Source organism: Nipponia nippon, unplaced genomic scaffold (genome assembly GCF_047370975.1).
Source record: "Nipponia nippon isolate SJK-2023a ecotype South Korea unplaced genomic scaffold, ASM4737097v1 scaffold_1, whole genome shotgun sequence".
Taxonomy (NCBI): Eukaryota; Metazoa; Chordata; class Aves; order Pelecaniformes; family Threskiornithidae; genus Nipponia; species Nipponia nippon.
In genome coordinates, this window is record NW_028262290.1 from 108,858,736 (window position 1) to 108,886,242 (window position 27,507).

At 40.1% G+C, this 27,507-nt stretch overlaps 1 protein-coding gene across 12 annotated transcripts in view; it reads left to right on the forward strand.

Moving 5' to 3' along the window:
• Positions 1 to 27,507, forward strand: part of TPK1 (thiamin pyrophosphokinase 1) — a 306,307-nt gene that overhangs the window by 131,448 nt on the left and 147,352 nt on the right. For 11 of the 12 annotated variants that reach the window (XR_015706569.1, XR_015706568.1, XR_015706576.1 and 8 more), the window contains one exon: positions 10,829 to 10,901. The exons of the other annotated variant lie outside the window; for it this stretch is intronic. Coding sequence is in view for 8 of the 11 variants with exons in the window: in XM_087766426.1 (XP_087622552.1) it covers positions 10,829 to 10,901 (73 nt within the window). In the remaining 3 variants the exon portion in view is untranslated. The remainder of the gene's footprint in view (positions 1 to 10,828; positions 10,902 to 27,507) is intronic. 12 annotated transcript variants of the gene reach the window in all.

Below are 27,507 nucleotides of genomic sequence, written 5' to 3' on the forward strand. Positions count from 1 at the left end.
CTTGGAGACCCTTCACGGTGCCCTTTTGATTTCTCTTGGTCATGCTTACACTTTGGTTTTTTTGTGGTTTTTTTTCTTTCTTTTTTTTTTTTTGTAGCAAAGATTATTTGCAAAATTGCTCAGTTTTAAATCTAGTAAAATAAAAGAAATGAATTTTACATCCTCTTCTCACCTGCAAAGTCTGAATTGTGTACTTATAAGCATAAATTTGCTTCTGAACGTGAGTTTGTGTTGAACTCCCTGTGGATTCTGACCTGCCAGCTGTGTTGCATGTAGCTGTGCTGGTTTCAGATGGAGCTGATGCAAAGCTTCCCTCTCCCCGGGGAGGAGAGCTGCTGGTTACGTGTGTGCTGAGCAAGGCTGTACCTGGGCGGGTTTGAAGGATTGGGGACCTACTGAGGATTTTGGCACGTGGGTGCAGATTCCTGGTGCTTGTTAGTGATTTCTGTAGTTAAGACCTTGCAGTAGTAGGTGTCTTCTAACGCGATCTGAAGGAAGTGTTATTTGCAGACCTTGACCTCTGGCAGAAATTTGCTGCCTTGATATATTTGCTGTTGGTTCTTTCTCAAGACTTAAGACTGCTAAGTCTGTACCAGAGGTAAAAACCAGGGCAGACTCCTGTGATTGTTATGATAGCCGTTGTATGTTGTGCTTAGGATCAGTATTTCCTTGGTAAAATTAGTTTAATAAGCTGCAGGTGAAATATCGGTAGGTCAGATGAGTACAGTATGGCCTAGCAGGCCACACTGCGCAGGCATGAGATACATCTGAGAAGAGATGGCCTGCTTCCTGGTTTTAATATTTAGCGGCTGTGGGCTATATGATGAAATAATTAATATAAACGTCATCTCATTTTCTGTAAGTTATCTTGGCTCAATGAGCTGCTGGTGAGTTACTCCAGCATTAGACAGTAGCTGAAGATAGGAAAAGCTTGTACCTTCCGAGTATCTGTGCGACAGCTGGGGCTTTCGGGGGGCGAAGGAAACTCTGAGAAATGAGAAGGACTTTGGGATTTGGCACGATGCTTTGGCCAGTGCCAAATTCAGGTTTTTTTTCCTCCTAAGGAACGTTTCCCACCCTTACACTGGATACCATGGCTGTGTAATTGCTCTCTCCTCTTTTCAGATAGGCTGTCCAGGGAGCTGCAGGGAGCTTCCCTGTGGTGGCGATGGCTAACTTCTTAAAAGCCCTTTTCTTTGGGGAGCATTGAAAGCTGCGCTGGCTGCCAGGAGGAGGAATCTGACTGCCACAAAGCAAAAGGAAGACGTTAACAGCCAGTTTAGCACGTTTCCTTGCACTGGGGAGAGGCAGCCTTTGGGAAAGCAGACAGCCCGTATAGTGGCCAGGGTGGCACTGCCTCAGGTTTCCTTACATGTTATTAGATTTCCTTACGTGTAGGTTTGTTCACTAATGAACAGCGGAAAGAAATAAAAATTTAGGTCCGGCAAGTCACTGTCAACCAGACATCCTGTAGCGTCTGTTAAGGTGCAGAGCATAGGTATGAACTTATCTGTTTATTTTAGCAGTTGAAACATTTTAGAGAAGAAAACAGCAAGAGAGAGGTGACTTTTCATTAGTTGAACACATTTTGTCAATCCTTCAGTCTTTGTTCCTTAAAAAACATGGAACAAATAAAACCTTGATAGAAAAACTATTTCAACCGAGTACATCAGGTTGTGATCAGAAGGTAGATTTATTTATACAGGAGAGTTGCAGCTTTATTTTGTTTATTAATTTCATCCATATGTCAGGTAACTATAAAAGAGGTTTTTATTCCTTAATTGAAGCTTTATCAGAGGCATTTAAATTGCAGCTATGCCCGCCAAAATGATTGTTACTTACTTGAGAAAGAAAGAGCTGCTTGCGTGTGTACATAACGGTAAACCTGTTGGCTTTGCTAACTAAAAGATCCGTAGTGGTCCTTTGAGTCTGTAGAGGTGGTGACACTGTGAGGAGGTGAGGATGGTGAGACAAGGATTGAAGTGAGCTGCAGAAGCCTTACCCAGCAGAGACGCTCCAGCCCGCTGAAGACAGGACTGCTACTATATTAAACACTTTTCCACCAGTTCCTTCAGAGCTCTTGAGGCCAACCTTTCACCTTTGCGATTAGTACTAACCTTAAAAGAATTTCTATTAAACTTTGCAGTGTGGTGTTGTATAAATCACAAGTTCCAGAAAATGAAATAGGGTCATACGTTGTACAGCTAAATTGTGTAGAAATGGGAGAACACTCCCTTGAGTTAATCTGATGAAAGTGAGGGTGCTTTTCGGTAAAGGTTACCAAGCATCAGATAGAGCCCGACTCTCATTTTGTATGCGCATTTATCTTCTGCTATCTCTCTAATTAATGCTTCTGTTCTGTGCTGGGCAAGAGGTGCAGGTACTTTTTGAAATGCTAATGCTCCGGTGGAATATCATGGTTCTGTGTCAGCTCAGGAGAAGCTGCAGCAGAGGTCAGCAGCAAAAGGTTTAATAAAACTTCTGTCTCCCACTGACTTACCAAATTTCAGCCATACAGAGACAACAGACTTCAAAGGGCTGTCTGCCGTTACGTGTCTTTTCTCCATCCTCCAAAAAGATGAAACGGTTTGTTTTGTTTCTCTGTGTAGCCCAAGTGTTTTCAGGATCCTCAGTGCATTGTTTCTCTGCAAAATGTTGCGTAGCTTATCAGTGTAAGGGCTCAAAATTGGAAGAAATTTTATTAATATATTTAAGGTACTCAAACACATCTCCCCCCCCCCCCCCCCCAAAAAAAAAAAACAAAAAACAAAAAACAAAAAACAAAAAACAAAAAGGGGTCAGCATTTTGCTCAGGCAGGCAGATCCCAGGGTGTAGAAGATACTTTCATTAACCATATGGGAGTCGAGTTTGCCTTTCAGTAGCTGTGTTGTCATCAGATGTTCTGGTTTCCTGCTTAAGACTTCATGTCTTCTGAGTAGGTGTTTTTAAATAGATTTTTGTGTGTCAATTCACCTTTTATGGCTGGTCTTATCCTTATGGATAAGTGTCAAGATGTCTCTTTTCAGTGAAACAGAAAATTAATCTATAAAATGATTTGTATGTGGAAATCCAAAAAGGAAATGCAGGCCTGAACAGGAGAAGCATAATTAAGACTTCTGAAAACCTGCAGATTTCTCCTTGCCTGCTTGGAACAGGTTGTTCGATAAGGGGATAAATCTCTTCTCGTTGCACTCGTGAGTCACTGTGTAGGAAGGGCTTTAAAGGATTTCTGCTGCAAGCTACTTACTGCAGTTTCAAGCCCTGAACAAGCAAAGCGCTTCTTCAAACTCAGCCTCTCCTGCATACGTCGTCTTCCCTGGTTTTGGAAGTACGTAAACAGATGCTAAACTCGGGGCGGGTACTTAAGGTATTCAGGTGAGAGTAAGTAAATTATGGAAGCAAAGAAATCCCAGTGAAGGTCTTCCACATATAACTGCTTACTCTTTGACTGTGCTTGACTTTTAGGCATTCTTACTGGTGTGTCACTTCACAAAAAGGACACGTAGAGTTAAAATACTAGTCATCAAAGCTGACTTTTAAAATTGTATCATGAGATTTCAAGCCGCACGGTAGGGGTTGTTAGTAACTATCTAATTAGGAGAAAAAAATATAATATGCATCTTTCTAGCTCTTCTGGGAAAGAAGAGAAATTGTTTATCTTCTCTTGGAAAAGTTTGTTCTCACCTTGGAGCAGCAAAATCCAACTTTGATGGCACTCCATGAAGAAGCCCTGAGCTGGCTCTGGCCTCCAGTGCTGCCTTTTTGAGACTAGTATCTAAAACTCAGTTTGTGTAGTTTTGTGACTCCTTTGATCTAAATTTACCAGCTTTTAGATCCCATCCCGTCCTTTTCATTCCTCACATGCTGTCTAAAATGTTCATAGTGAACAGTTTACCTTTCTCTAATGTAGTGGCTGATTTTCCTCAATTTTTAGAGCAAATTCTGCCATGCTTTGACATGAAAAGAGGGAAAACGGTTTTGGGTGTCTTGTCAGCCTCTATCTTCTCAGTTAGTCAGATACCCTCAGCTGTGGGAGGGAGTCCTGGTTACATTGCTCATATTCCCTCCCCTTTTCTGTGGCCTCGTGTCCTAGAAGACTAGGGATTGGCACTTCTGGGTGAGTAGTTATGCTTCCCCAGCTTTTGTCCTGTGCATGGTGGGTTTTTCCTGAAGAACCTGTACTTACCTGAACACAGGAGGGTGTTCAGCACCATGGAAAACAAGAGAGCCGTTCTTAAATCTTGGAGCATCATTTTATTTTGTGCTGTACTGATTGTAACTAGAGAACAGTTTCAAATATTGGCAATTAAAAAGAAAAATGCAACAGTTGTAGCTATCATTAACACTTTGTCACTGAGGGATAACGTTTTGAGGCAGGGCGTTAGCTGCATGAGTTTTATTAATGATAATGGGAGCTAGTTGGCCGTCCCCTGCAGAAGATGTCCCCCTGATGTGTGCTTTGCATAGCAGTTTGAGCTGAGGGTAATACGTTCTACAATTTATTTCAGATTTTTTTTTTATTATTTGCAAGGTGACACTGCATACCAGGCAAGCATAAATGAATGCATTATTGCCCTCATATCTTCACACACTTTTATCTTTTTCTTTAAATCATAGCGTTTGCAAATAAAATAATACTTTTATGCTCTTTAACACTAAGCTCTTTAAAAAGTAAGGAGAAAAGAGGCTGTTCTCCAAGGTTGCCAAATATTACCGAGTACTGTTAACCACAGAGCTACCTGACTGTAATCCACAGATTTGGTAACAGTCTGTGCAAAGAATTCTGGCAGGGTCACGCAGATCTGCGATCTGTGTATGGCCTGATGTATGCACAGACTTGCTTTCTTTGTTAAATTGGGGTCTGCAGTGCTGTTGTTGTCCCTCCCCGTCCCCCCCCCCCGCTTTTTTTTTTTTTCCTCCCCAAATCTTGTTAAATCTCATCTGGATTTATTGTAATGTACAAAATGTTGTTTGGGAATTATGTTCTGTGTAAGCAATTGCATAATCAACATTAGGGTTTATTAAGGTCTTGGAAGAAGGGATGGGGAATTGTTTGTTTGTTTTGGGTTTTTTTGTTTATTTGGGTTTTTTTTGCCGATTCATACAGCAACTAGCACAGCCTCATTGTCAGTGCCACCTTAATTCAAATATTGTATAATGATAAGGGAGGCTTTGTGGATTGAAATAACAGTGATGTGAACCATGGAGTCAGAAAATGGAAGCTAGCTGACTTCAAGAGAGTCTTGATTGGGAAGCAGAGGGTGGAGGAGGTAAGGACTGTGCTTTAGCTGTTTTTTAAAGGCCTGATGGTAATAATAAGTTATGGAATCCTTAGTGTGATCTGTTCAACATGAACCAAAACAAAATGCTTTTTTATGGTCAGTTTGAATTTCATTAATCGTATTGGTATTTAGTGTTTGGCTTCTGAGCTTCAGGTGTGACTTGTGGGAACCTTGCAGGTAATACCGGGAAGGTATTTATAGATGGAATGGACATGAACTCTGAATGTATCTCACAACTTGACATTTCTCCTTTCCTCAGGAACTCACCTCTGTAGAGCTAGATGGGGCATCTGAGTATGCTGCTTTGAGGCAAAATACAAATGGCATCTACTTGTGCTGTACCTATCTCTGGGAGTTTTTTAAGACGCTTTGATCTTCACGGCAGTTAACAGTATACTTCTGATGGACTTAAACAGACTTAACACCTTTCTGATGAGAACAGCACTCACTCCCCCTTCTAGTCAAGACTGACAGTCAGGAGGGCAAGCTGAAAGTGCATCTTAACAGTTAGCAAATGTAGATTTGGGGGCATTAATTTTTCTTCGTTGGGGGTTTTTGTTAAACTGTGATTTTAATATTTATCCTGAAGTAATGCTCGAGTGCTTTATCTTCTGTAGTCCCAACTACTAGATGCTAATGAAAGTCAAAGCTGACTTTAGTGACTTTGCTTCATGTTAACTCTGCAGCATTTTATCTTCGCTGTATTTTTTCTACTGGGAAGTAGCTTGTGTGTGCCTGTTAGTCTGGGGTAAAAGGCACCGGCTTTGAAATTTATTTTTAGTAGTGAAAAAAAAAGCTTAGGGAACCCACTCTGTGCCCTCGAATGATACAGCTGGGACATGTACAGCTTGTCTGCGTGGGATTGTTTTCTGTGCTGTAACTGAAGGAAGCAAAGGGTACCGCAGATACTGCCTTTAAATGTTCATGTCTCTGATGTTAACATTTGTTTAAAAAAGGTTAATTGCAGACAATTATGTGCTAAAGGAGCTACATCACAAGAAAAGTCAATAGCACTAGGAAACTGTAACTTTGAATTAATGATAGAACTGAACAGTTATGCCACAGCAATTTATTTAAGGAGGCAGCATAGTTTTTTATTATAAACTGCTAAAGTGTGATTTTTTTTTTAAATTTTTCATAACTGTATAAAAAGGCATATTTACTACTCCACACTGAATTCTTAAAGTGAGTGAATAAAGAACTAAGTATTCTGATGTTTTAAATTTAACATGCTGTTCATTAGTGTTGAATATTTAAAAATAAAACTGCTTCTTGAATTAAGCTGTGTCCATTAGGTGGGTTTCTTGAAGGCAAATAAAACTGCTTCTTGAATTAAGCTGTGTCCATTAGATGGGTTTCTTGAAGGCAAAAGGCACAGTTGTGCTTACTTAGCGTGATAACCTTGGAGTTTAAATAGCTTCTATTTATTTTGTAATCTGTCTATGGTAAGAGTCGATTACTGTTTTATGGTACTGGTGACTAAAATTTCATTAGTGTATCTTGAAACTATGGCAAACTTGCTGGAATCTCTTTTTTTTTTTTTCTTTTTTTTTTTTTTTCCCTCCTGCTCTTCAGCCCAGCATCCTGGGAGTTCATAAAACTGTTCAGTCAACATTCAGCCTGTATCCAATTTGGATAAATCCCCTAACTGGGATCCATCTCAAAACTGCTGAGAAATAGTGCTGTTTTTTCTTGGTAAGCTAGCTAAACCTTTAAAGGTTTCATATTGAAACTCTGCGGGTTTTTAAAATAAAGGTTATATAGACAAAACATAAGCAGTCTGCTATGGAAGTGCCTTCAGGTCCTTATCTGAAAGCAATCCTGGCCCTCCTGACTCTGTACTCATTTTAGATGGATGCCGTATGGCTCTAAAATACCCTGATGAGAACAAAAAACAAAAGAACAACAACAACAAAACAGCAACCTAAAACCAAACCAAAAAACCCACCTCAACCCCTAAAAAAGGAAAGAGAATGAGAAGAGAAAGAAAAACTCTGGCTGGCCCAAAGCCTGTCAGGATTTTGTGTTGCTCAGGGCCTGGTGTTATAATGCTTGACAGCTCTAGAAAAGGCTTGGTAGACTAGGCTGATCTCACATGAATTTTATACTTTCGGTCCCATTAGGATTATGGAGTTGGCTCACTCCTGACAAATATCAGCGTAACGCAGCAGAGGATCAAGCCAGCTGAGCTGGTTGTGACCTTATATGCATAGTGATAATTAATAGCTAATGAGACTGGGAAAACATGGTTCTGAAATGCAGTAGACTGCATCATCTGGACTGTTGAGAAATTAAAATTTTAAATTGCACTTTGAAAAGGAATTAAAGACCTCTTTTGCCATCATGGGCAAAAAGATAACCTCCTTCACTAAAGGATATGTGCCATATATGTCACTGAAATATATGTCATCTTCAATACAGTTATGCTACAGAATAAGAATTATTCATTAATTTGAAGTCAGAGGGTAGGAAAACATGAGTTAGACTAATATTATACCCGACTTTAATCCGTGCTTTAAATAAGGGCGGCTGTTCTAAATTTATGGAGAGGCCTTTCTTGTTACTTTTTCTGACATAATTTCTTCCACTCACATAGTAGTAAGCTTGATTACGTGATTCTCCAGAGCCTGTTCTCCTGGACTAGTCTGTACTCTGGAGTAAATACAAAACTATACCAAAGCAAACAAATTACAAAATATTCTGAAGTTACTTGCGTATGAGGGTTTTTTCCATATATATCTCTCTCAACTGTTTCCCCTTTTTCTGTATCAGCTAGTGCTGATCTTCTCTGAGGTTAGTCAGTCTAGGACAGCTTTTCACACAGTGACTCTTCACTTGTGTTAATGGGAGAAGAGGTTTGACTCAGTTCTGTTCACCTGAATCAGGCAATTTGTTCTGCGGAACTCAAAAGGCCCAAGTCAAATGCAGCTTTTGACTCTTGACTAAATGTTGGCTTGCTTTTGTTGGTTTGTGTAGTCAATGAGCTATAAAGAGCAGCCATCCTCTGAAGATAAAGCTGAAACATTTTATGATATTTGTGAGGCAGACGGTGCAAGTTGAGATTTACTAATGGTGGATGTTTTTTAAATTAATCAGCAGTGACTTCCTGAATTTTCCTTGTTTCTCGTGTTCCTAAAAGGGAAGGAGAAGAGAAGAACGAATTCTTCTTTTCGTGTTCATTCATGTGCGGCTTAGACTTTTGGAAATTTTGAAAGTCCCAGCCATGATTCCTTCTTCTCTGTTAATCACTTCTGGCTTTGTGGGGCCTACAAGTGAACTGTTTAGAGAGGGTGTTTTGAAAACGGACGTAGCGCTTCCTGGCAGAGGAGACGCGCTCAGGCGGCGTAGCCAGGAGCCCTGGCAGAGCACATGGAAGGTGCAGCTCAGATTCTTGGTTTTTTTGCTTGTAAAAATTCAGACAGAACTTCAGCTAGCTTTTGTCATGGAAATGGTTTTACTTTGGATGACAGCAAAAGCTGTGCAGGAGCATTTGATTCTGAGAAGATACTTTTTTGGCTAATTCTGCTCCCAGTTATGCCTCTTGAAGCACTCGGGAGAAATGGTTGGTTATTTAAAAGCACTGCAGTCTGTAGTTACTGTAGAGAAAAAAAAAAATTACAAAGACACTTTTGGATTTCTGTGCACCGCATTTTGGTAAGATAAACAACCTTAAGACATCAGCTTTTTCATCAGCGTGGATGTGTGTGTCATACCAAGTTGGCTCTCCGTGACGACTGGCTGTTGTTCTTCCTGCCTCCAGGGCTTGCATTCGGGGCCACCACCGTAACGCCTAGAGTGAGTTTGCTTTTAATGGTTTTGTTTCAATCAGGAAGAAAAGAAAGGAAAATAAAAAAATGAAAGAGAATACCTGTAGTTTTTTAAGTTCGTTGTATTCAGTAAATATTTCATTGGGAAACTTCTGGAAAGGTAAAAAGGCAGCAATTTAAAATTTAAGTTTTGAAAACATGGTGTTTTTTGTATGTTGAAAAGGTCAGTCTCACAATGAAGAAGCAAATCTAATTTTCTGTTTAGTTTTTGCTGGTTTTGAACTGTAGTGACTTGGGCATGTAAGACAGAGCACTGAAGCATTTGCATTTCTTCTAGTTAGTTTCTGTGTCCTCGATAAAACCCTATGCAGAAGGGACTGCCCTTCCCCCCGTCGCGAGTGTGGGAGCTTCACTTTTGGAGGGATTATTTTTAGAACATATCCTTTTATAACAGCCTTAGTAACAGCAGAGAATAGTAAATTTGAGATGCTATAGTGGCACGTGGACTAACTCAAAACAGTTGTACTTACCAGCTTCTGCTGAAGCAGCTTTCAGTTTTCACGGTGGCTAGTGACCCTGTGTCTCTCTTGAAATCTTTGAACAGGGCCAGAACATGAGATTTTTTCTAAGTTTTACTGATGTGGGAAGTTTGCAGACCCTGCAGCATTCTTCTAAAATCATGTGGAAGAAAAATATGTTCCAATATGCTTTGCCCCATTCCTCGTAACTCAGCTTGAGCTGTAAACTAATCTGCTGATGAACTTTCATACCCCTTGTAAAGCATAGTAACCTTGGAGAAAAGGAGCTATGTATTTAAATTGTTAGAAAACACTGAAATCACAGCTTTAATTTCAAAACTCAGTTCAGCCTTGTCTGTTGAAGCAGTGGCAACACTTTCACCTGTCTTCTTAGCTGCTGCTTAAAACTCCAGGAATTGTGCAAGATGGAAAGCTGTTTTTCTATGCATTTTTTTTTTCCCCAAGAAAATATTCTTAAACTGTTCTTTCTGTACCAGTTGAAGTTTTGTTATGAATTTGATAAGAATTTATACAGCAAATATTTTGAAGCATTCTGAAATTAAAAAACGACAAGAAGCAAGTTGAGGTAAATACCACAACATTATTTCTATGTGCTTTGCAGCAATATTATTGTACAAAGGACAGTTAGGATTTGAAATCAAGTTCATACACATTTTGTACATCCAAGTCATGACTTAAAAATCACTGAGCATTTGGCTTCCATATTTTGGGGGGATTATTTTTAATAATCAAGGAGAAAAGCAGAAATGAGATGACATCAGTAACAACTAAAATGCAAATCTTTGGAACATTTGTGGCATACCAGCTGTCCGAGCATCATCATCATTATCATCATCATCATCTTCTGACAAACAGTATCCTCTGCGGCTTGACGTACAGCACTCAGATATGCTTTTTCAGATACTTTGCTGACTGAATGATACATTTGAAAGATATTTGAGAGTTGTCTTTCTAGAACCATGCAGATATAATTTGCGTTACTAACCCAGGGAGATGTGTAAGCATCTAAGTGATGTGTAGCTCCCTCAGCAAAAAAGGGACCCTAGGTTTACCAGTTTTACAGTTCGATACCTTATTTTGTATCACCTCATATCAACTCTTGTTTTAACATGCCTTTACCTAACTCCTTTTCCCTTGAGAGATTAATGCTTGTACCCCTTAGTGCTCTTGAGAAAACAAATATTAAATGTAGTAAGATGGATTAATTTTTCATTTCATTGCTCATTGCTTTCCTTTCAGCTTCTTGCCTGATTACATCAGTGGTGATTTTGATTCCATTCAGCCTGAAGTCAAGGAGTACTACAAGGTCAAGGTAAATTAAATCTCTTTGATGAGTTCGTGTGTGTTAGAGCATTGTAGGATCCAACCCATTAGTGCCCCCGTTGGGCATGAAGTGATTCTGGCTCCATTGCTTTCTTTGAGGCTTCAGTTGTGAAGCACCTTACAAGCTCAGATGTTGCGCTCTGCCCAGCACTGTATTGATGCTTAAAGTAAACACGGGAGGTGCGGTACTGCCCGAGTCCTGCGTAGGGTGCAGTTTCATGGCACCAGCTCAAGAAATAGATGGTACGTTGCTGGGGATTATAGCAACTAGAAACCAGGATAAAACTTCCTGAAAAAATCTGTGACTTCTTTTCCTCAGTGAGATACAGAGCAGTAGAGATTAACCTCCCGTGATTCCCACGTGGCTGGCACCCACAGACTTTCTAGAGAGAGTTTCTCTGTGTGATTTTTGCATGATACAACTTTACCTTTGTAGCGGGAAGCCGCAGATGGGGACATCTGTTTCTTTCATCACCCACCGAAGCATTGAATTATGCCCCAACTACTTCTGTGCTTCGCTAGTGGAGTGCCCTCCTTAATGGGTGTTTGGACAAATTCCTGCATACATTAATTTATTCCCAGTGTAGCCACTGCATTTCCAGTGAGCAACATAAATGTAAACTCACATTTCTTAGGTCTCAGGGCTGAAAGTTCTGCCTTTAGCTGACTATTTGGCATTTAACGCTTCGCCTGCCTGCCTACCTGTATAAGCTTTTGTGCTGAGCGCAGTGCTTTACCCTCACATCTTGGACAGCAGGTTTCTGCAAATTCAGAGTTCGCCTCAGTGCACCAGCTTGCTTTTGCAGCAGGCTGTACTTGCAAGAGCAGTGAGTGTTTGATCCTTGTGAACTAGGGGACTTACAGGTCTGTGATACGTCTGCTGCTAAGTCAATGTGTGAGGCTGAAATTTGCCTAAAATCTTCCCTGATGGACTCGGGATCAAATGATTAGAACAAAAGGTTTCAAACTGTGAGGGGAGGGCTGGAGGAGTGTGTAGGACTGGGTTTTAGTCCCTCTCTGAGCACTGTGTGGTTTTTTCCATGTTCTGCCTCATTGGTTAGAAGGGAGAAGTGTGTGATGGCTGTCCATCTTGGGAGAACAGCTCAAGAAAAATGCTCGGAAATCTTTAGGTTACAGCTGGGGAAGTGAAAATAAAATAAAAAGCTTTGGATTAATGCTATTCATTACAGACTGGAAATTCATGATCTGTGAGTAAACGGGGAAATCGCAAAATGCACTGCTCTGCTTGGCATGGACATCGGTATTAATGCTTACGTAAACTGCATGTTGGTAGGTAGATGAGACCTACCAAAGAATGTGAGTTAAGGAATTTTCAACAGAGAGAGAGGAGATGGAAGAGGGAGGAGGGGGAAGAATACAGTAGGATATGGAAAGGGATAAGCTAAGCTAAACTGATATTAAACTTTTTCACGGGGATTGCTTTTCTGGCCGTAGCATGCCTTTTGTCAGCTCCATTGTAGCTGAGTGTTGATGTGCAGTTTACATCTTCTCTATGAAAGCGTAGTGAAGCATTCTGCTTCATACAGAGTTCAGACACCCACGCAAGTGCTGGGCTGTGATAGAGCGTAAAGGAAGCGGTATTTCATCACGGTTGTAAAGGTGTAATGAAGAGCGTAATCTAGCCTGCAAAATCCTTGCCTGGGGTTCTCATACATGACTGAGGAAAAAGCAGTTTGACTTTAGGATTTTAAGTTTGGGTGTACATGGTAGGAAAAATAACTTTTTGCATTTTTAAATTAAACCTCTGTGGTCAGGAAATTAGAATGGTAAATACTGGGTGGGTGTCTTGAGCAAAAAATGTAATAAACCACAGCATTTGAAAAGAGGTGTGTGCTTCGTTTCTTGTAATGTACCTTGTCCAGTAAAGCACCCTCTGTAGTCCGGGCAGTTTCCAAAGTCACTGTCATTTGGAAATGTTGTATGTGATGGTGATAGGTTAGGGCTGCTTAAAACAGGCGGCGAGAGAACTTCAGGTGGGCAGACTGGTGTAGCACCATTGGCTTGAGGGAAGTACAGCGTCACATTGTGAGTTAGGGTTGTTTCCCATGCTGTCCTTCCTCCCTCACCCAAGCACTCCCTCACCTGCATGCAGATTTCACCCAGAGACGGGGGAAGCTGTTACCATTAGATAGTATATTGTTTCAAACATTCTCTTTTATCTGTTGTTGATGATTGTGAAAGGAAAAATGGAAGAATTGTTGTAGTGCATCTTAGACTGATGTGTTGTTGCCATTTTCAGTGAGCAAGCGACTGAGAATCCACAGGAATTCTACCTGCTAACTAAATGATCAGTATTTCCCTGCACAAAGAAAAAGCCCTTTCCCGTGGTAGCTTTTTATGTTTGTGGTCAATTACTTTGACATTGGCATGCTCCTACAGCCTTCCCCTTCCCCAGTCTTGCTTCCAAGTAATCACTCTTGCTCAAGTGGAAAGCCTGAACCATTCTTATCACACAGAGTTACCTGAAAGCACATACATTTGTCATGTGATATCATTCCAGTTTCATTTGCCCAGGTTACTACCAACAATTTCATTAATAAGCTGGACTTCTCTGAAGCTGAGCATGTTAAGTTCGGAGAACTGAATATTTCTTCTTCCTTTGAAATGTGTCTCTAGGTAAACTTTTTCAGGGCATTAGGTGTTCTTCACAAAATAACAAGAATATTCTGTCGGCATTCCTAACGCTTCCGCTCCCATTTACTGCCAGGCTACCTTTCCCATTCTGCCAGGCAGCGGACTGTCCTGCCAGAATTTTCCCGGTCACATGCACCTGTCTTGAGCTGCTGCCAGGCCAGGGTTAGTAATGACTTACACTGTAGCTGTAGCTTTAGATCCATCAAAACTCACACTTTCAATGTAGAGTATTTTATACTGTAGTGTAGATTTTCGTGTCTTGATGCCCCCTGCTTTTTTCCATGTATACCTGATGTAACTTATTCCCAAATGTCGCACAAAGGGAAGGTGACGCTTTTTGAAGGCACTTCCGTGGGGTAAGTCAAGAGCTCTGCTGTCTGGCTGTAACATTGCTGTGACCTGCAAGGAAGCGCCTCCCCGTTTCCGTTCCTTTGTACACGTATAACCGAGTAATTCATTATGGCCAGCAGAAAGGAGGAGCTATCACATGCATGAAGTGAATATGAAGGAAAGTGAAGCAAGCACTAAGCGCTGTGGGGTATTCACCCTCTGCGCTCCATCTGCCTTGAAGTATGATGTACAGTGAAAAGTCACGCCAACTTTTCTATCCCTTAAGTCTGTCTTGGTTGCTGTAGAGTTGTCTTCCAGTGATGGGCAAGTGGTGCTGAAGGTTCCTTTGGTATTTCAATTGCAATGATGTAATTTATACCAGGAATTAAAGTGATTTTTTTTTTCCCCCCTTTGTGTTTATGAAGCTGAAGGTAAGTCTGCCTGTGGTTTTATACACGTTTTATAGTTGTGTTAGGTATTACATTTACACCAGAGTGCGAGTGAGTTCCTTTTTTTTTTTTTTTTTTTTGTTTAAAGCTACCCAATTGAGAAATGAATTCCTCATGACTTCTTTTATCTATCTGAAGATAGCATGCCACTGGTTAGGAGGAGTTACTTTTTCATAGTTAAGCTTATGGATGTTAATTATTGAGTTACAAAACATACTCATTTACAAGTGTTTGTGTCAAAGACGGCCTAGTGTAGTGCTGAGTAACAAGGGGGAGTACTGAATTTGGTGCGTGAAACTAATTATGGTTCTGTAAAGCGTTGTCTGTAAGCGGTTGTGTCATCATCACGAAACAATGACAGGCCTGACTCCTCCATCACACCAGCTTCGTGCCAGGATGTTGCTACTAGACTCTCAAGGTTTTCTACTTCATTTAAATGATGAAAGCAAGAGCAGATATATGCCGTTACAGCAAATATGGCATACAGATTCCTGAAGCCAAAGGGTTTTACTGGAAGGGATGTCTTTAAGCCAATTCCTCTGATGTTTTTAGTTGAGCAAGGATTACATGACATGTGTTTCCATTTTCCCTTAAGGAAGATGATTGCCACTGTGTCGGGGAACGTCATTTAAATAAAGTTCATAATTGTGAAGCAAATAAATCCATTTTACCTCTGTTAGTTGTGGCATGCTAACGTAACTTCATGTTAGTGAAGCGATCTAAAGGCAAAAGTGCTTTTTTTTCAGTTGTATTGGAAAGCAATCACGTAATAGACTTATGAGTGGGATGCGTAAGTGACGGGTTAGGTACGTTAGGCTTTTGGGAGAGAATAAGTAAGCATGCGTCATAGGTTATTCGGCTTTACTTTTTCTTTTCTGCAGTCTTGATTTTGCCTCATTGGCTTGTCAAGTAGGTACTTGTAGTCTTTTATTCTTTATATTAAAAAATTACTGATGATTTCCTCCATTTCTTAAAGAGTTAAATAATGTTAAAACTGCACAAAACTGCACCACAACTGGAAATGGAACATCATGTTTAAATTTTCCTTTTTAAATCACATTGCGCTATAAATGAAGGATAAAGAATAACAATTCAATATTCTTTATTCTGTGTATTTTCTGTCATTGTTAAAACGGATATTGGGAAGCGTTTTTGTACTCCCATGAGAACTATGCATGTTCATATGATCCCATAACAGATGCACTGGCAGTCTTTCTCTTTATAGTCTGAAGTGCATCGGAAATGATGCTGCACAAAGCAGGAAGGGCTTGTGGTGATATTTCTGTCACTGCAGTTTCATCTGTTTCTTGCTTTAGCTGAATATTTCTATTACTGAAACCTTTTAAACATTACTTTGAAGTTAAAGCAGTCGTTTGCATTGTTATGCCTCAAACAAGGCTCAGTTTCTGAAGTTTTGAGACCAAAGACATTGTCTAAAATTATACCAAATCTGTACTTACGCCTAGAAGCAGAAGGTTGAATCCAGTGCCCTTTGAAATCCAGATTATGCTATTTGTTAAAAATCTGGTTTGGCTTTTCCACTAAGCAAACTTTACGTGCTTTAAAAGGCTTCTGTAGACTTAGTAGGCTCTGATTCAGATCTGTAATTAAATGCTGTGAACTTATTTACAAGTCCACTGTTTTTCCTACTCTCTTTTCTTTTTAAGCCCCATGGAGCTGATTATTTTTGCAGCCAGTCCTGCAGCTGTAGCAATTTCCCTCTCCTTTTTCTATTACATTTCCAAGGTTTAATGGTTATATCAGGGCTGTAGAAAAGCTTGATAGGTATGGTGTGGGTATCATCTTTTTGTTCTATGATGATGCACCTATAATTAGATTTACAAAATGTATTTGTAGCAATGAAGTAGTGCCTGTACATCTCTCTAATTTCTAAACTTTCTTGCTAAATTGCATTTTTTTAGTCATATTCCCTGCTTGCTTTCTAAGGCCAAAATTTTTAATAATTTGGGGAAATCACAATGATAATTGATTTCCCTCAGTTATATTATTATACTTTAAATACATAAACACCATTGAGTTTTTCTGTGACTATTTTAATTTACCTTTTATCCCTAAATGTTAGTGTTTTTTCTAAAACTAATTTTTAATACAGGATGAGACATTAAATATTAAGAAGTTTGACTCATTATAAAGCGTTCTTGTTGAAGTGAACAGTTTTCTAAGAAAACACAGTTCATTTTAGGGCCCGATTCCTTTGTGAGAGGTTTTAAGGTTTCAGAAGGAGCTGTAAAAGTTGTGCGGGCGGATCTGAAACGGTTCAGTCTTGCTGTTGAGCAGGCTGCTCCTACTCGACAGTCACCACTTCAGCTTTCAAGCAATCCCTCGTTTTGTGTGTCCTGCTGAAGACATCCCGGACAACTGTAAAAAGTGCTGTGCCTACCTCAGTTCAGCTTCTGACGTGTTGAGGGTGCCCAGTGCCGCCTGGACTTATAATTAAGTTATACGTTCTAATTGTTTTCTACTGGTGTACATTCATTGAAAGAGCCTCGGTGTATTTATATAGATAGAGATTCATCAAGTTAAAATGATTTGTAGGGCTGGGATTGTCCTGTTATTAATAGTTCAAACTATATGACTGTATATGCCATTTAGGCTTTTGGACTGGAAGCCTTCTGTATGTCTTAGTCATGTAATCATTCAAGGAGAGCTTTCATAAAGAATAGTATGTCGGAGGTCTTGTCAAGATCATGTTTCCAAGTGAGTTGCACGGGTGATTTGGGTTATGTGGATTTCTTATTCTTGCCAAACGAAAGTAATATCATCATGTTCCAGAAATGTCATAAATTTGTACGAGAGACTGTGCTCGGTGGCACTTTTGTAAAGGTGAACGTGACAGACAGTCACACTAGGTTGGACCAGGAGTTCATTCAGCCAGTGTCTGGTCTCTGCTGGGCCAGTACAGAATACCTTTGAAAGCATATGCATGCACAGTGATGCTGCTTTGATACACTTTTTCATCTTCCAGCAATATAAGGCCTAAAGATTTCCTAAGTCAGAGGTGGTATCTCTGTGTTTAATCACTTCATAGATTGACTTATTTTTTTCCCAAAATTAGTCTACACACTTTTATTCGAGCTCCGTAGATTAGACTGTGCAAGTATCCACAAAAAACCTGTGGCAATATGTTCCCCAGTTTAAATGTTTACTGGGGAGAATATCTGTCTTTTGGATTTTATTTTGGTTTTCAGCTTGGCTTTTGATAGTCATGTTTGATTCTCCTGAATTTTTGTATTGCGATAAGCAGTGGATGAACATACTTCAACCACCTTTTCACTCCCGTTCTGATTGTATCTGTGTGATTGTGCCCAGCATTTCTGTGGGTACGTAGGGGTGTGTGTGTGCACAGCTAAACCAATGGGATATTGCATATGCCGTCAAACTTACGGCCTAAAATTATGTACAGCCTGTACAGAAGTTCTGTGTCCTGCTGAGTTAATATACGTATAATGGCTGGGAAGGTTCTGTTGAAAAGAGTCTTCTGGAAAGCGAAGGATTTCAGGACTCTGGGCTTGTGCAATGCTGTTCTTATGTGGTGATGAAAAACAAAACCAAGAGAAATCTCTTTCCAGTTCTTAATATCACTCTTTATGCTTTCACCAAGGCAGCAGTTTCCAGAAGACAATGTATCTGCTAAATGCAAATGAGATCTGTGGGGAAAAAACCAAACAAACAAAAAAACCAAAACCCCAAACAAATTCAGTTATACAGCCCTGCATCTTTTTAAGTAATGTGTGTCCTTTGTGTTATCTGCTGGAGTTGCACATCACTCTCTTCAAACCTGAAGAAACAGCTAAGTCCTACTTGTGTTGTAAGATCAATATAATATCACTGAGATTCAGTGAGTTTTGAGGTCATTGGGAGTCACTGTGTACGTTTATTAGGACCTGAGTCAGGCCCTAATTTATCCAGTAGAATAGAGAATGCAATTTGACCAAGTTCTCATTCCTTAAAAAAAGTGCTACTCTTATTTTCCTTTGCAGTATTTTTCTGCTTGTTATGTAGCTTTGGGAGACAGTATATAGAAATTAAGAGATCAAACTTTTATTAGAGGTGGTTTGTCTTTCTTTTGCTTGGGTTTGAAATGACAGTTCGCAGGTTACGAGTTTTTTTCTTCCTTCTCACCAGTGCCTTAGCTGAAGCTCAACTGCCTGACAGTCGAGTATGCAAGAAAACAGTGCACCATATAACAAAAATGATGCTGGTGGTATTTTAGTCTTGCATCCAATTTCAGTTTAATATTATGTTGCAGTATGAGATTTATTTCTCCCTTTCATTGGTTATGGCCTGAGGAGGGGTGAGGGTAGAATCTATATTGCAGTAGACGTTTGAGTTACTTCCAAGAGTTTTAAAAAATTTAATCTGGTGTTAATCTCTGAAAGAAGTCATTACTCTGGTATGTCAGCCTGTGATGGAGAAAATAACAGAAAAGTTTAAAAAATAGAAATGTATTGAATTAACTTCATTTCCAGTGAAAGGAACAAAAAAGGTGTTTTAAACAATGACAGCTTAATCTGGAGAAGGAAATTGAACAGAGTTATTTTGTGATTAAGCCTCTTCACACAAAAGAGACAGCTTTAATATGGTACTACTGGTTGAAGACTCAGATGATAGGTCTTTTTAGATGTAAGTGGGATTTATACATCCATCTTTTCTTTTTAGAGAATTTAAGAGAAAATTGTTCCTGGAGCACAAGGCTCAGTGCCCGTGCCTATGGACTGCTAATTAGAACAGTTGCCAATGAAGCTGCAGAACCCACAACCTCGCGGCTCATCAAATGCTGCTGCAAATTCAAGTTCAGCCCAAATGCTCTGTGGGATTTGTAAGCTTGATTCTGTTGTGCAGAAGCCCAATAGTTAGCCAAAGCACAACTCTGGCCAACAACAGGAACACAAACTTGATCATTAACCAAGACAAAGATCATCAAGATCCTGATGCTACAGTTTTTAAGTATTTTAAGAAGAAGCTTTGCAGCCTCTGCAAATGATTCTGTTGTGCATCTTGTCAAAGAGCAGGCAGCTCTCATTTTCAGAGTGAAAAGATGCAGTCTGTTGCTCATTTCAAAGTAGGAAGGTTTGCTGGTGGGCTGGAGAAGAGGAGGAGGAATGTTTCTGACACGCTTTCAGCGACCTGTGGCGAGCATTTTGGTGAGTGCATTCCCTTGCTTTAAAAGGAGCGCGTGGGCTACGCAGGATCATTCTCCCTAACCTCCAAACTCCAGAAGCAGATTCACCAAGGCCACCATAAACTTCGCTTCTTCACCTTTGACACAACTATGAACTTAAAAAGGCACAATAAATTGTGATATGTGATCCAGGGCTACCACATCTTTACTTACCATAATGTTGCCCTCACGGTGCTTACACTTCCCTTACAGCAATACAATTACAAAACCTCAAGGTTGACAATCCAGATGCAAGAAGGTTAGATTTGGTCTGGCTTTGTTTATGCAGATAGATGAGTGCTCTACAAGCCTCCAAATGGAAAAGAAAGAGAAAATGATGTGTGTTACTCAGGTAGAAAAGTTAAATGCTTTTGTAGCTTGTCAGTGAAACAAAGGATGAGGTAAAGCTGACAAATTTGTACTTGCCTGTATTAATTAACTTGATCACGGATGTGTAAGGTTATTTGGAGTTTTGAGATGAACAAAGACAGAGGTGGAGTCCAACAGGAAAATTCAAGTGCAGCTTTTGGAGCATAGATGGTTATTTTTGCTTACTGAATTTTAATTTGGTCAAAAACATGCAAAATACAAGGTATGTTTTTATAGCTGCACTCAGAAATAGTGCAAGATGATAAAAGTTGCATTCACGTATACCAGGAGGAAATTTAACTTAAGATGTAATTTTTGAAAGAATACCATTAATGGCAGAGAAATACCGTTACTGGGGGGTGGGGTGGAGGGGAATGAAAGAACTCAGGTTCTGGCAGCTTTAACTACAGCTGGGTGGGGAAGGCTCTGCAAATTGGAGTATTTCTCATACTTACCTTTTGTGGTACCTTCTCCTTTTATTTTTCTGTCCTGTATTTCCTGACTGTAATATTCTTTTGGGCTCTTGCTGTTTTCACTGTCATCAGTAAGCATTTGAAGCTCTGTTTTTCTGTTTCAATTCTGCTGTTTTCCTTGAGTGCTCAGTGGAGCCCAGCAAAGAGGGGCTGGATGAAGGCGTGACGAGCTGACTGTGCAGGAAGCTCGGCTGAAATCTGGTGAGCCTCAGGACCAGTGTGAGTTAGTTTGTGTTCTGGTGTGCTGTTGGATTCCTTCATTTGAAGAAGATGTGATGGTCTTTGATTAAAAAATAATAAAAGTTCCTTAAGTCAAATAGATTTGGAGGCATAATTAGAAATGGGAACAGTCCCCTATGTGATGAAATGAGTTAAGAGAGAAAAACGAACTGTCAGGGGAAAGGAAAATGAGGAACGGAAACTGAGAAAAAGGCAGAGACTCTTTAAAAAGTTAGAAAGAGGTAAGCATTTCAAGAGAGAAGAATAGAGGTAACATCAGCAGAGGGTAGGAAAGAGAACTGGATAGAAATAGAAAAATTTCCCTGACACATCAGCAAATTAGTTCTGCTGTCATTTTTTGCAGCTGTGAAGAAGTGACTCTGATAAGATAAGCACACACGCATGGAAACCGTATTTTTCTAATCTAAAAGTAAGATTTTCAGTTTATTAGGAATGAATGCAGGGTGGTTGGGTTTGTTTTGTGGTTTTTTTTACTGTTTTCAAATGTTTTTTTTGTTTGAAGTTAAAATAGGAGGACCTATGTTTATTCCATCCTGGACCAAGCTTTGGTGAGAGTTTCATCAGGTGAAGAATAGAAAATCATACCGGGAGCTTAAAACATAAGTAACTACAATGGAACCTGGAATGTATTTACAGTAAATTTACAGGTGTTAAGACTGTTTTGTCCAAATTCTGCAGGAGCTCCTGCTGTAATATATAATGTGTCTAAGCAACTGTTAATCCAATTGAAACAAGTAATTTAGTGAGTATTTACTTTGTACTTAATTGATAATAACCCTTCAAGTAAGGAATTGGCAATTTACCGTAAGTGGCTAGTTAACATTACCATATTTTCATTTAATTGATAAACATGTAGCCTTCAAGAGGAGCCTTCTTTTGAGAGCTGAAAAGACCTTCCTCCTTTTAAGCTCAGCAGCAGGAGAACACCTTTAGAGAACAGAGCAGGGATTAACCATGGGGTATAATTGCTTATTGTGACCCAGCTCCATTTTTTTTTCTGGCATTTAAAAGCCAGAGTCTTTGACGTACCAGTATGCAAGTAAAGTCTTCCATTTGTTTTGTTCACCATCTACAGTTTCAACATATAGTGAAATATAGCCACTATACTTCAGTGGTTTAGATACTTTATATTTTAATCACTATTGAAATGTGATTTGTAGGAAGAAGTCAAAATTGGAAACCTGCCTATAGAGGCATCTCAGGGCTTGCAACAGACTAATAATTGTGCTGGATATTACTGTGCCGGCTGGGATTCCTGTACTTCTAGCACTGGGTTTGTACTAAGCAAATTGCTGTGGACAGAGGGAAGGAATAACGCCTTGTAATGGTCTTTGTGTCCTATCCCCTTTCCCTGCATCCACTGGAGACTTATTTGGATCCTACCTCAAAAATACTTCTGACAGGTAAAATGTCAGCCTTTGCCTAGGCAATTTGATGGGATAATAGTGCTCACTGGGGGGACTGAATCCATTCTCTCTTCAGATCAAACATGAGTGTGTTTCTTGGGACTTTACGATACATTTCCTAGTGGAAATTTTAACAGGGACGGTAGTGGAGCACGCTCAGGCATCAGAACGTGATGGAGCAAATAAATGTACTCATCGATACCCAACATACCTGCAGAGGTGCATTTCTGATCAGGCATCAACAGTTGCTGGCACAGCTGAATGTGGGGGAAGGTCTCTAGAGCTATTCAAAGAAATCTTTTCTTCCACAAGGTTATGTTCTCAATATCTTGAGCTCATCCCAGACTGGAAGTGGGGCATGTGCTGGCGGGAAACTGGGAATGTTACAGTTCAACTCCCATTTTATTCTCCCGCTGATGGGATAAAACGGAAGGGAGGGTGGAGGGGGTCTGAAACTCCTTGAAGGTTTTTTCCATGTTGAAAGTTCCATTACTGTTCCAAAAGAGCTTTGCACCCACCAGACCTTGAGCAAGTGTGCTTTGGTCTGAGAGGCAGGGCGTTGCAAGGGATTATTTTTTTTTTTTTGTCAACAGCAACAGAATCAACTCGCGTATGCTCCAGGGCTTGTATTTAAAATACGTTTGGCTTGATCTTGGAGAGGGGAGTGGAGAAGTTTTCAAACGTTATTTGCAATTTGTTGAGTGTTTGGACAAGCCGACTCCTCCTCACCCCAGGCAGTTATGGATCCAAGCGCGTATCCTGCCTTTAATCACCGAGTTTAAACTGCTCTACGTGCTTCAGTCCTTGTGCCACCCTCAGTGTACTGCCCTGGTCGTGGTTTGCAGCCCCGGGCTGATGGGTAGCGTGCAGCTGCCACAAGGCCGTTCCCATGGTCCAGGAAGAGTTAGAAACAGTCCAGCCAAAGGAGACAGCCCTCCCCTCCAATTTTACCATTTCTATGGAATTTCATGTGGTCTGAATGAATGTGCCTCAGCAATGCAAATAGCCGGCTGTGGCCAGACTCAGTTTCTTTCTGCTTTGCTCCGCATCTGTAGAAGAGTACCCTACTAGCTGCGAACCCTCAGAGGTTCAGTGCCTTAAATTAAGTACGAGTCAAATCTGTGCCTTAAATGTAAAACAAGCTTCTTGCTTCACTGGAAAGTCTTTTAGAACACTTTTTCATCAAAAATAGCTGGTTTGTTCCAATCGACTGGAGTCTGTGATAAAGCGTTGATTGTAGTCCTTGGCACCAGGCTTCCAAAGAAAGTGTAACGCCGTGCAGCAGGTCTGCGGGAGGCATGGCCGGCCGGTGTCCTGGTGTGAAGTGCTGTTCCCGTCCGACTCGATGGCAGTTCTGCTGATTGCGACAGCATGTTCAGGATGGGTCCTCCCCAAGGCAACCATCCGCAGCGAGAAGGCCAAAAGCCATGATAATAGCTCAGTTCGTCTCTTAGAGTTCATAAAGGGAGGGAACCGATGAATTTGCAAACTTTTCAGCTTATTTAAGACCGTGACAAATGGTGAGGCTTTCAGAATTTTGAACAGGGACATCTTCTTAGAAATCTTAGAGGAAATAGAAATTACACGGCATGTAGAGTGATAGTCAGTGATTCTCCTGTGATTGTGCCCTCCTGTGCAGAATACAGGACAGCCCTGTGTAATGTTTTTTGTGTCAACGCTATGCCTAAATGCCTTGCAGACCTGAAGTGCAAGTAGATGCATAGGTAGAGAAAGAAAGTGATATGGGAAAGGAATAATTGCATTTGACGTTTTTTGACAAGTTTTCTTTGAACTTGATTCTATATAGTGTGAAAAATGTAGGTATGGATTGACAGCTTATAGATGTTGTGGAATAGCTCCGAATTCCCTGTGGCAGAAGGAGAGCGGTGGAGCAGGAGAGAGGCACCAATGTACAACGAGTGGTTAGATTCGGGAAGGAAATAATGTAAGACGTTTAAGGTTCCTTAGAGAGCACTATTTATCACTTATGTGATGTACTTTTTGTGGCAAACTCAAGATGCTTTGAAGGGCTAGGGTAAATCTGATATGGTTTGATAAATACTGGAAAATTTTGTAAAGATGAACTGTATCTAAATCATCTTACTGGTGTTTACACTGTCTCTCCTTCAGTTAAATTCACTTTCAAAGAAATTGCGCAGAAGGTAATATAAGGGACAATGCCTTCCTATCTTGTTATCTGTCAATAGATCATTTATTTCTTCCCACTGCAAGCCATCCCACTCTCCTATGTTTTTTTTCCTCCCTACTTCCAATGATTCACTAGTTTAAAATGACTGCACCTAAGCCTTTCTTGCTGGGAGTTTTATCTGAGTTATGAATGAAGTAAAAGCATTAAAGTAGGCCCCAAAAATCTGAATTAAAACATGATGGGAGAGGCAGGCTTTGAAACTGCAGCTTCAAAAATGCATTAATTACATGTATTTGTGTAAAAATGTGTCGGACAGTACACGGGCATGCTTTCTAAATGGTCGCCTGCCCTTGAAAGTGATACTGATTCATGAGGCTATGCAATCCCAGTCATTTCAGCCCCAAATTATGTGCCTGAGCGCAGGGACCCCATCTTTGGTCTTTGATGATTCAGTGGAAGGGTTTTTAGGATGTAGTTACCTAGGAGTGCAGGCAGCAAGCGTGATGAGACAGGAGGTCTCTTCCAGTTGTTCTGTTGGCAGATAGATAATACAGTTTTTGAAGTCTGCTTGTCAGGTGCTTCTGTGAGTATCTGTTTTAGAAACATACAGTGTCCTCTACATACCTTTCAGTGGTTAATAAGTATTTAGCAGCTACCTTTTGTATTACTATCACAAATTTAAAACAAACAAACAAACAAAACTGATTTGAAAGATAAAAACACAGGATATATATTTCACTAAATTCATACATTTCTCTTGAAAAGTAGACCTAATTAAAATGAAAAATGTGGCACTTTGTTAATAAATTCCTCAGTTTAGTTCAAAATCATTCAAAGTAAATAAAGAAATTTTTTTAAAATATGAATGGCTGAAAGTTTAAGGGAAACAGACAGAACTGGCCACATTACTAGCTTGGAGCTAGAGTAAGCTAAAGAAGCTTTTGATAGGGGTCTACTGTAGAGTCAGAGATTGTTTTTATTATTATTATTATTTTATTGTAGTCATTTGACTTCAGTTCAATGCTTAGGTGTGAAAAAAGTAGAATTGTTTATTTTTTCTTTCAGTGTATGAATAAAAATGAGGTATGAGATGATAAGTACTATTCATAAAGCGCGGAAGGGCTTGGTGATGAGAAACGATCAATATTATCGCTAGCTACTGAGTTCAACCGCGTGTGTCCAGTAAATCAGTTCACTTTTAAATGCAAAATGTGGTTAGATAAGCTTATTTATGTCTCCGTAGCATATAAGATTGCTTTATTTAGTAGAGGATAAAGACACAACTGGGGGTTACAGTGTGGAACAGAGGGAAGTATGATTTAATGGGGATTGGAGCAGTAGTTGGACAACATACGCAACCCAGGTAGAAAATTGGATAAGGTCAGCAAGGAGTAACTGAAATGCTGCTTCGACTGATGTAGAACCACCTTGGTGGCAAAACAGAAGAACTAAAATAATTGTTATTAGTATGCAAACAGATTTTTACAGCTTTACCAGAAATATGGAGAAGTGGCAGGCAAGGATTGAATAGAAATACTACAAGGCATGCACTGATCAGGAACAGTAGGAATAAAAAATAAGGGTTAATGTGAAATAACTTCATATGTTTATGATGAACTACAAACAAAACCAGCTGATTTGGGCTCATGTTTTTGGGCATGGGGGGGAAAAATGCTATTTAAATGGTAAAACCCAGGTATACCTGGGTGGATGGCAGATAATTTTTCCACATACAGTCTCTGAAAAAATGAGAAGTTGTGGTATTTTCAGTGTTGTTCTGGTAGACAGTACAACATCTTCTGGTAAATTTGGGGGCCAAAAATGACTTTGAGTAGAATGATCAGAAGTTGACTTGTGAACTGTGGAGATGAACAAAAAGTCTGTGAGGTCTGTGCTCTACTTCAGTTTTGGTTTGTTGTTTTGTTTTTTTTAATAAATCTTATGTAACTATTTCAGAAGGGGAAGGCCTCGACAAATTTGAGAACAGAAGGCCATCTGTATAGGAGCTTATGCACTAAATGAAGAGAAGGCAGATTTCCACCTCTTTTGTCTTAAAGAACTTCTGCCTGGAACTGGTTTGTAAACAAGAGGTGAAAGATAGAGAAGAAAGACTTCAAATATAACCACGCGAACTCAGAAAGGAAACTAAGAATAACTGTGAAGCGTGCAAGAGGAGGAGGGCAGGACGAGGAAAGAGGGCTGATCAGCAAAAACACTGTTTCAAACGTTAGAATGTGCAAGTGAGTGAGAGCTCCCTTCTGTGAGTTCCATGTGCAGCAATGGGTACTTTAGCTACCTAGAAAATGCAGAAAGATGAAGTGGTCAAACTGAGCCATGAGGACAGTATGGTTATTGAAGATCAGCGTCTTACTACACTCCTTGGCAAAACGATACCTGTCTTAAGTTTTCGGGAAAGAGGACAGAGTAGAAATTGGGGAAAAGCACACTAGCTAATGGGAAGGAGCACATGGAAGTGAAAATCACTGTTGTTATCAGAAGGTGACAGCTACACACTGCGAACCCTCCTGTTAGCATCTTAGTTTGGACATAAAAGCAGAGTCAGGAGACTCAATTTCCAAGTATCACAGCTCAGGCTCAGAATTGCATGCGCAGGAGACGATATAGTCTTAATGACGCTGGAGATGTGTGTACTCCCTTCGCAATATAGCAGCAGCAGGAGCAAAGATGACCCCCTGATGAAGGAAGGATTCACAGCCAGCAGCAGGATCTCTTTTAGTGCCACTGTAGAAGGTTTTGATGCTGCCCCTGGATACCATGTGCAGCTCCGATAACCCATCTCCAAAAAACATGAACCCGAGCCTGAAGCAGGCTCAAAAAATGCCTGCTCAAATGAGCAGGGGGGGGTCAACAGCCTGTTTTACAAGAAAAGGCTAAAAGAGCTTGTCTTGTTGAGCCAAATGAAATTAAAGTGAAATAAATATATAAAGGGGCTAAACACTAGGGTTGGAGAAGATAAAAAAATGATATTGATTTAAGATCTGTTCGAATAAAATCAAGCTGCAAATTAGAAGTGTGCTGTTACCCATTGGAGGAACGAGTCTTCCAGGAGATTGTAGCTGGGGACGAAAAAGCCTGAGTGATTTTAAAATGGATGCTAGAAAGTTTATGGGAAGTATTTAATGGCATGTTTCCTGTGGCAGCACTGGATTGAATTTGATGAGACAGGGCAATCCTACCTGTCCTAGATTTTAATGAAAATCTTTCGTTGCTTTTAAAAATGTGAAATGGTGGTTGTGTGCATTTTAATTTGATTCCAATTTCCATCTGAAAGTGCCTTGATTTAAAAAAAAACAGGAAAACCACCAAAAACTGATAATGTGG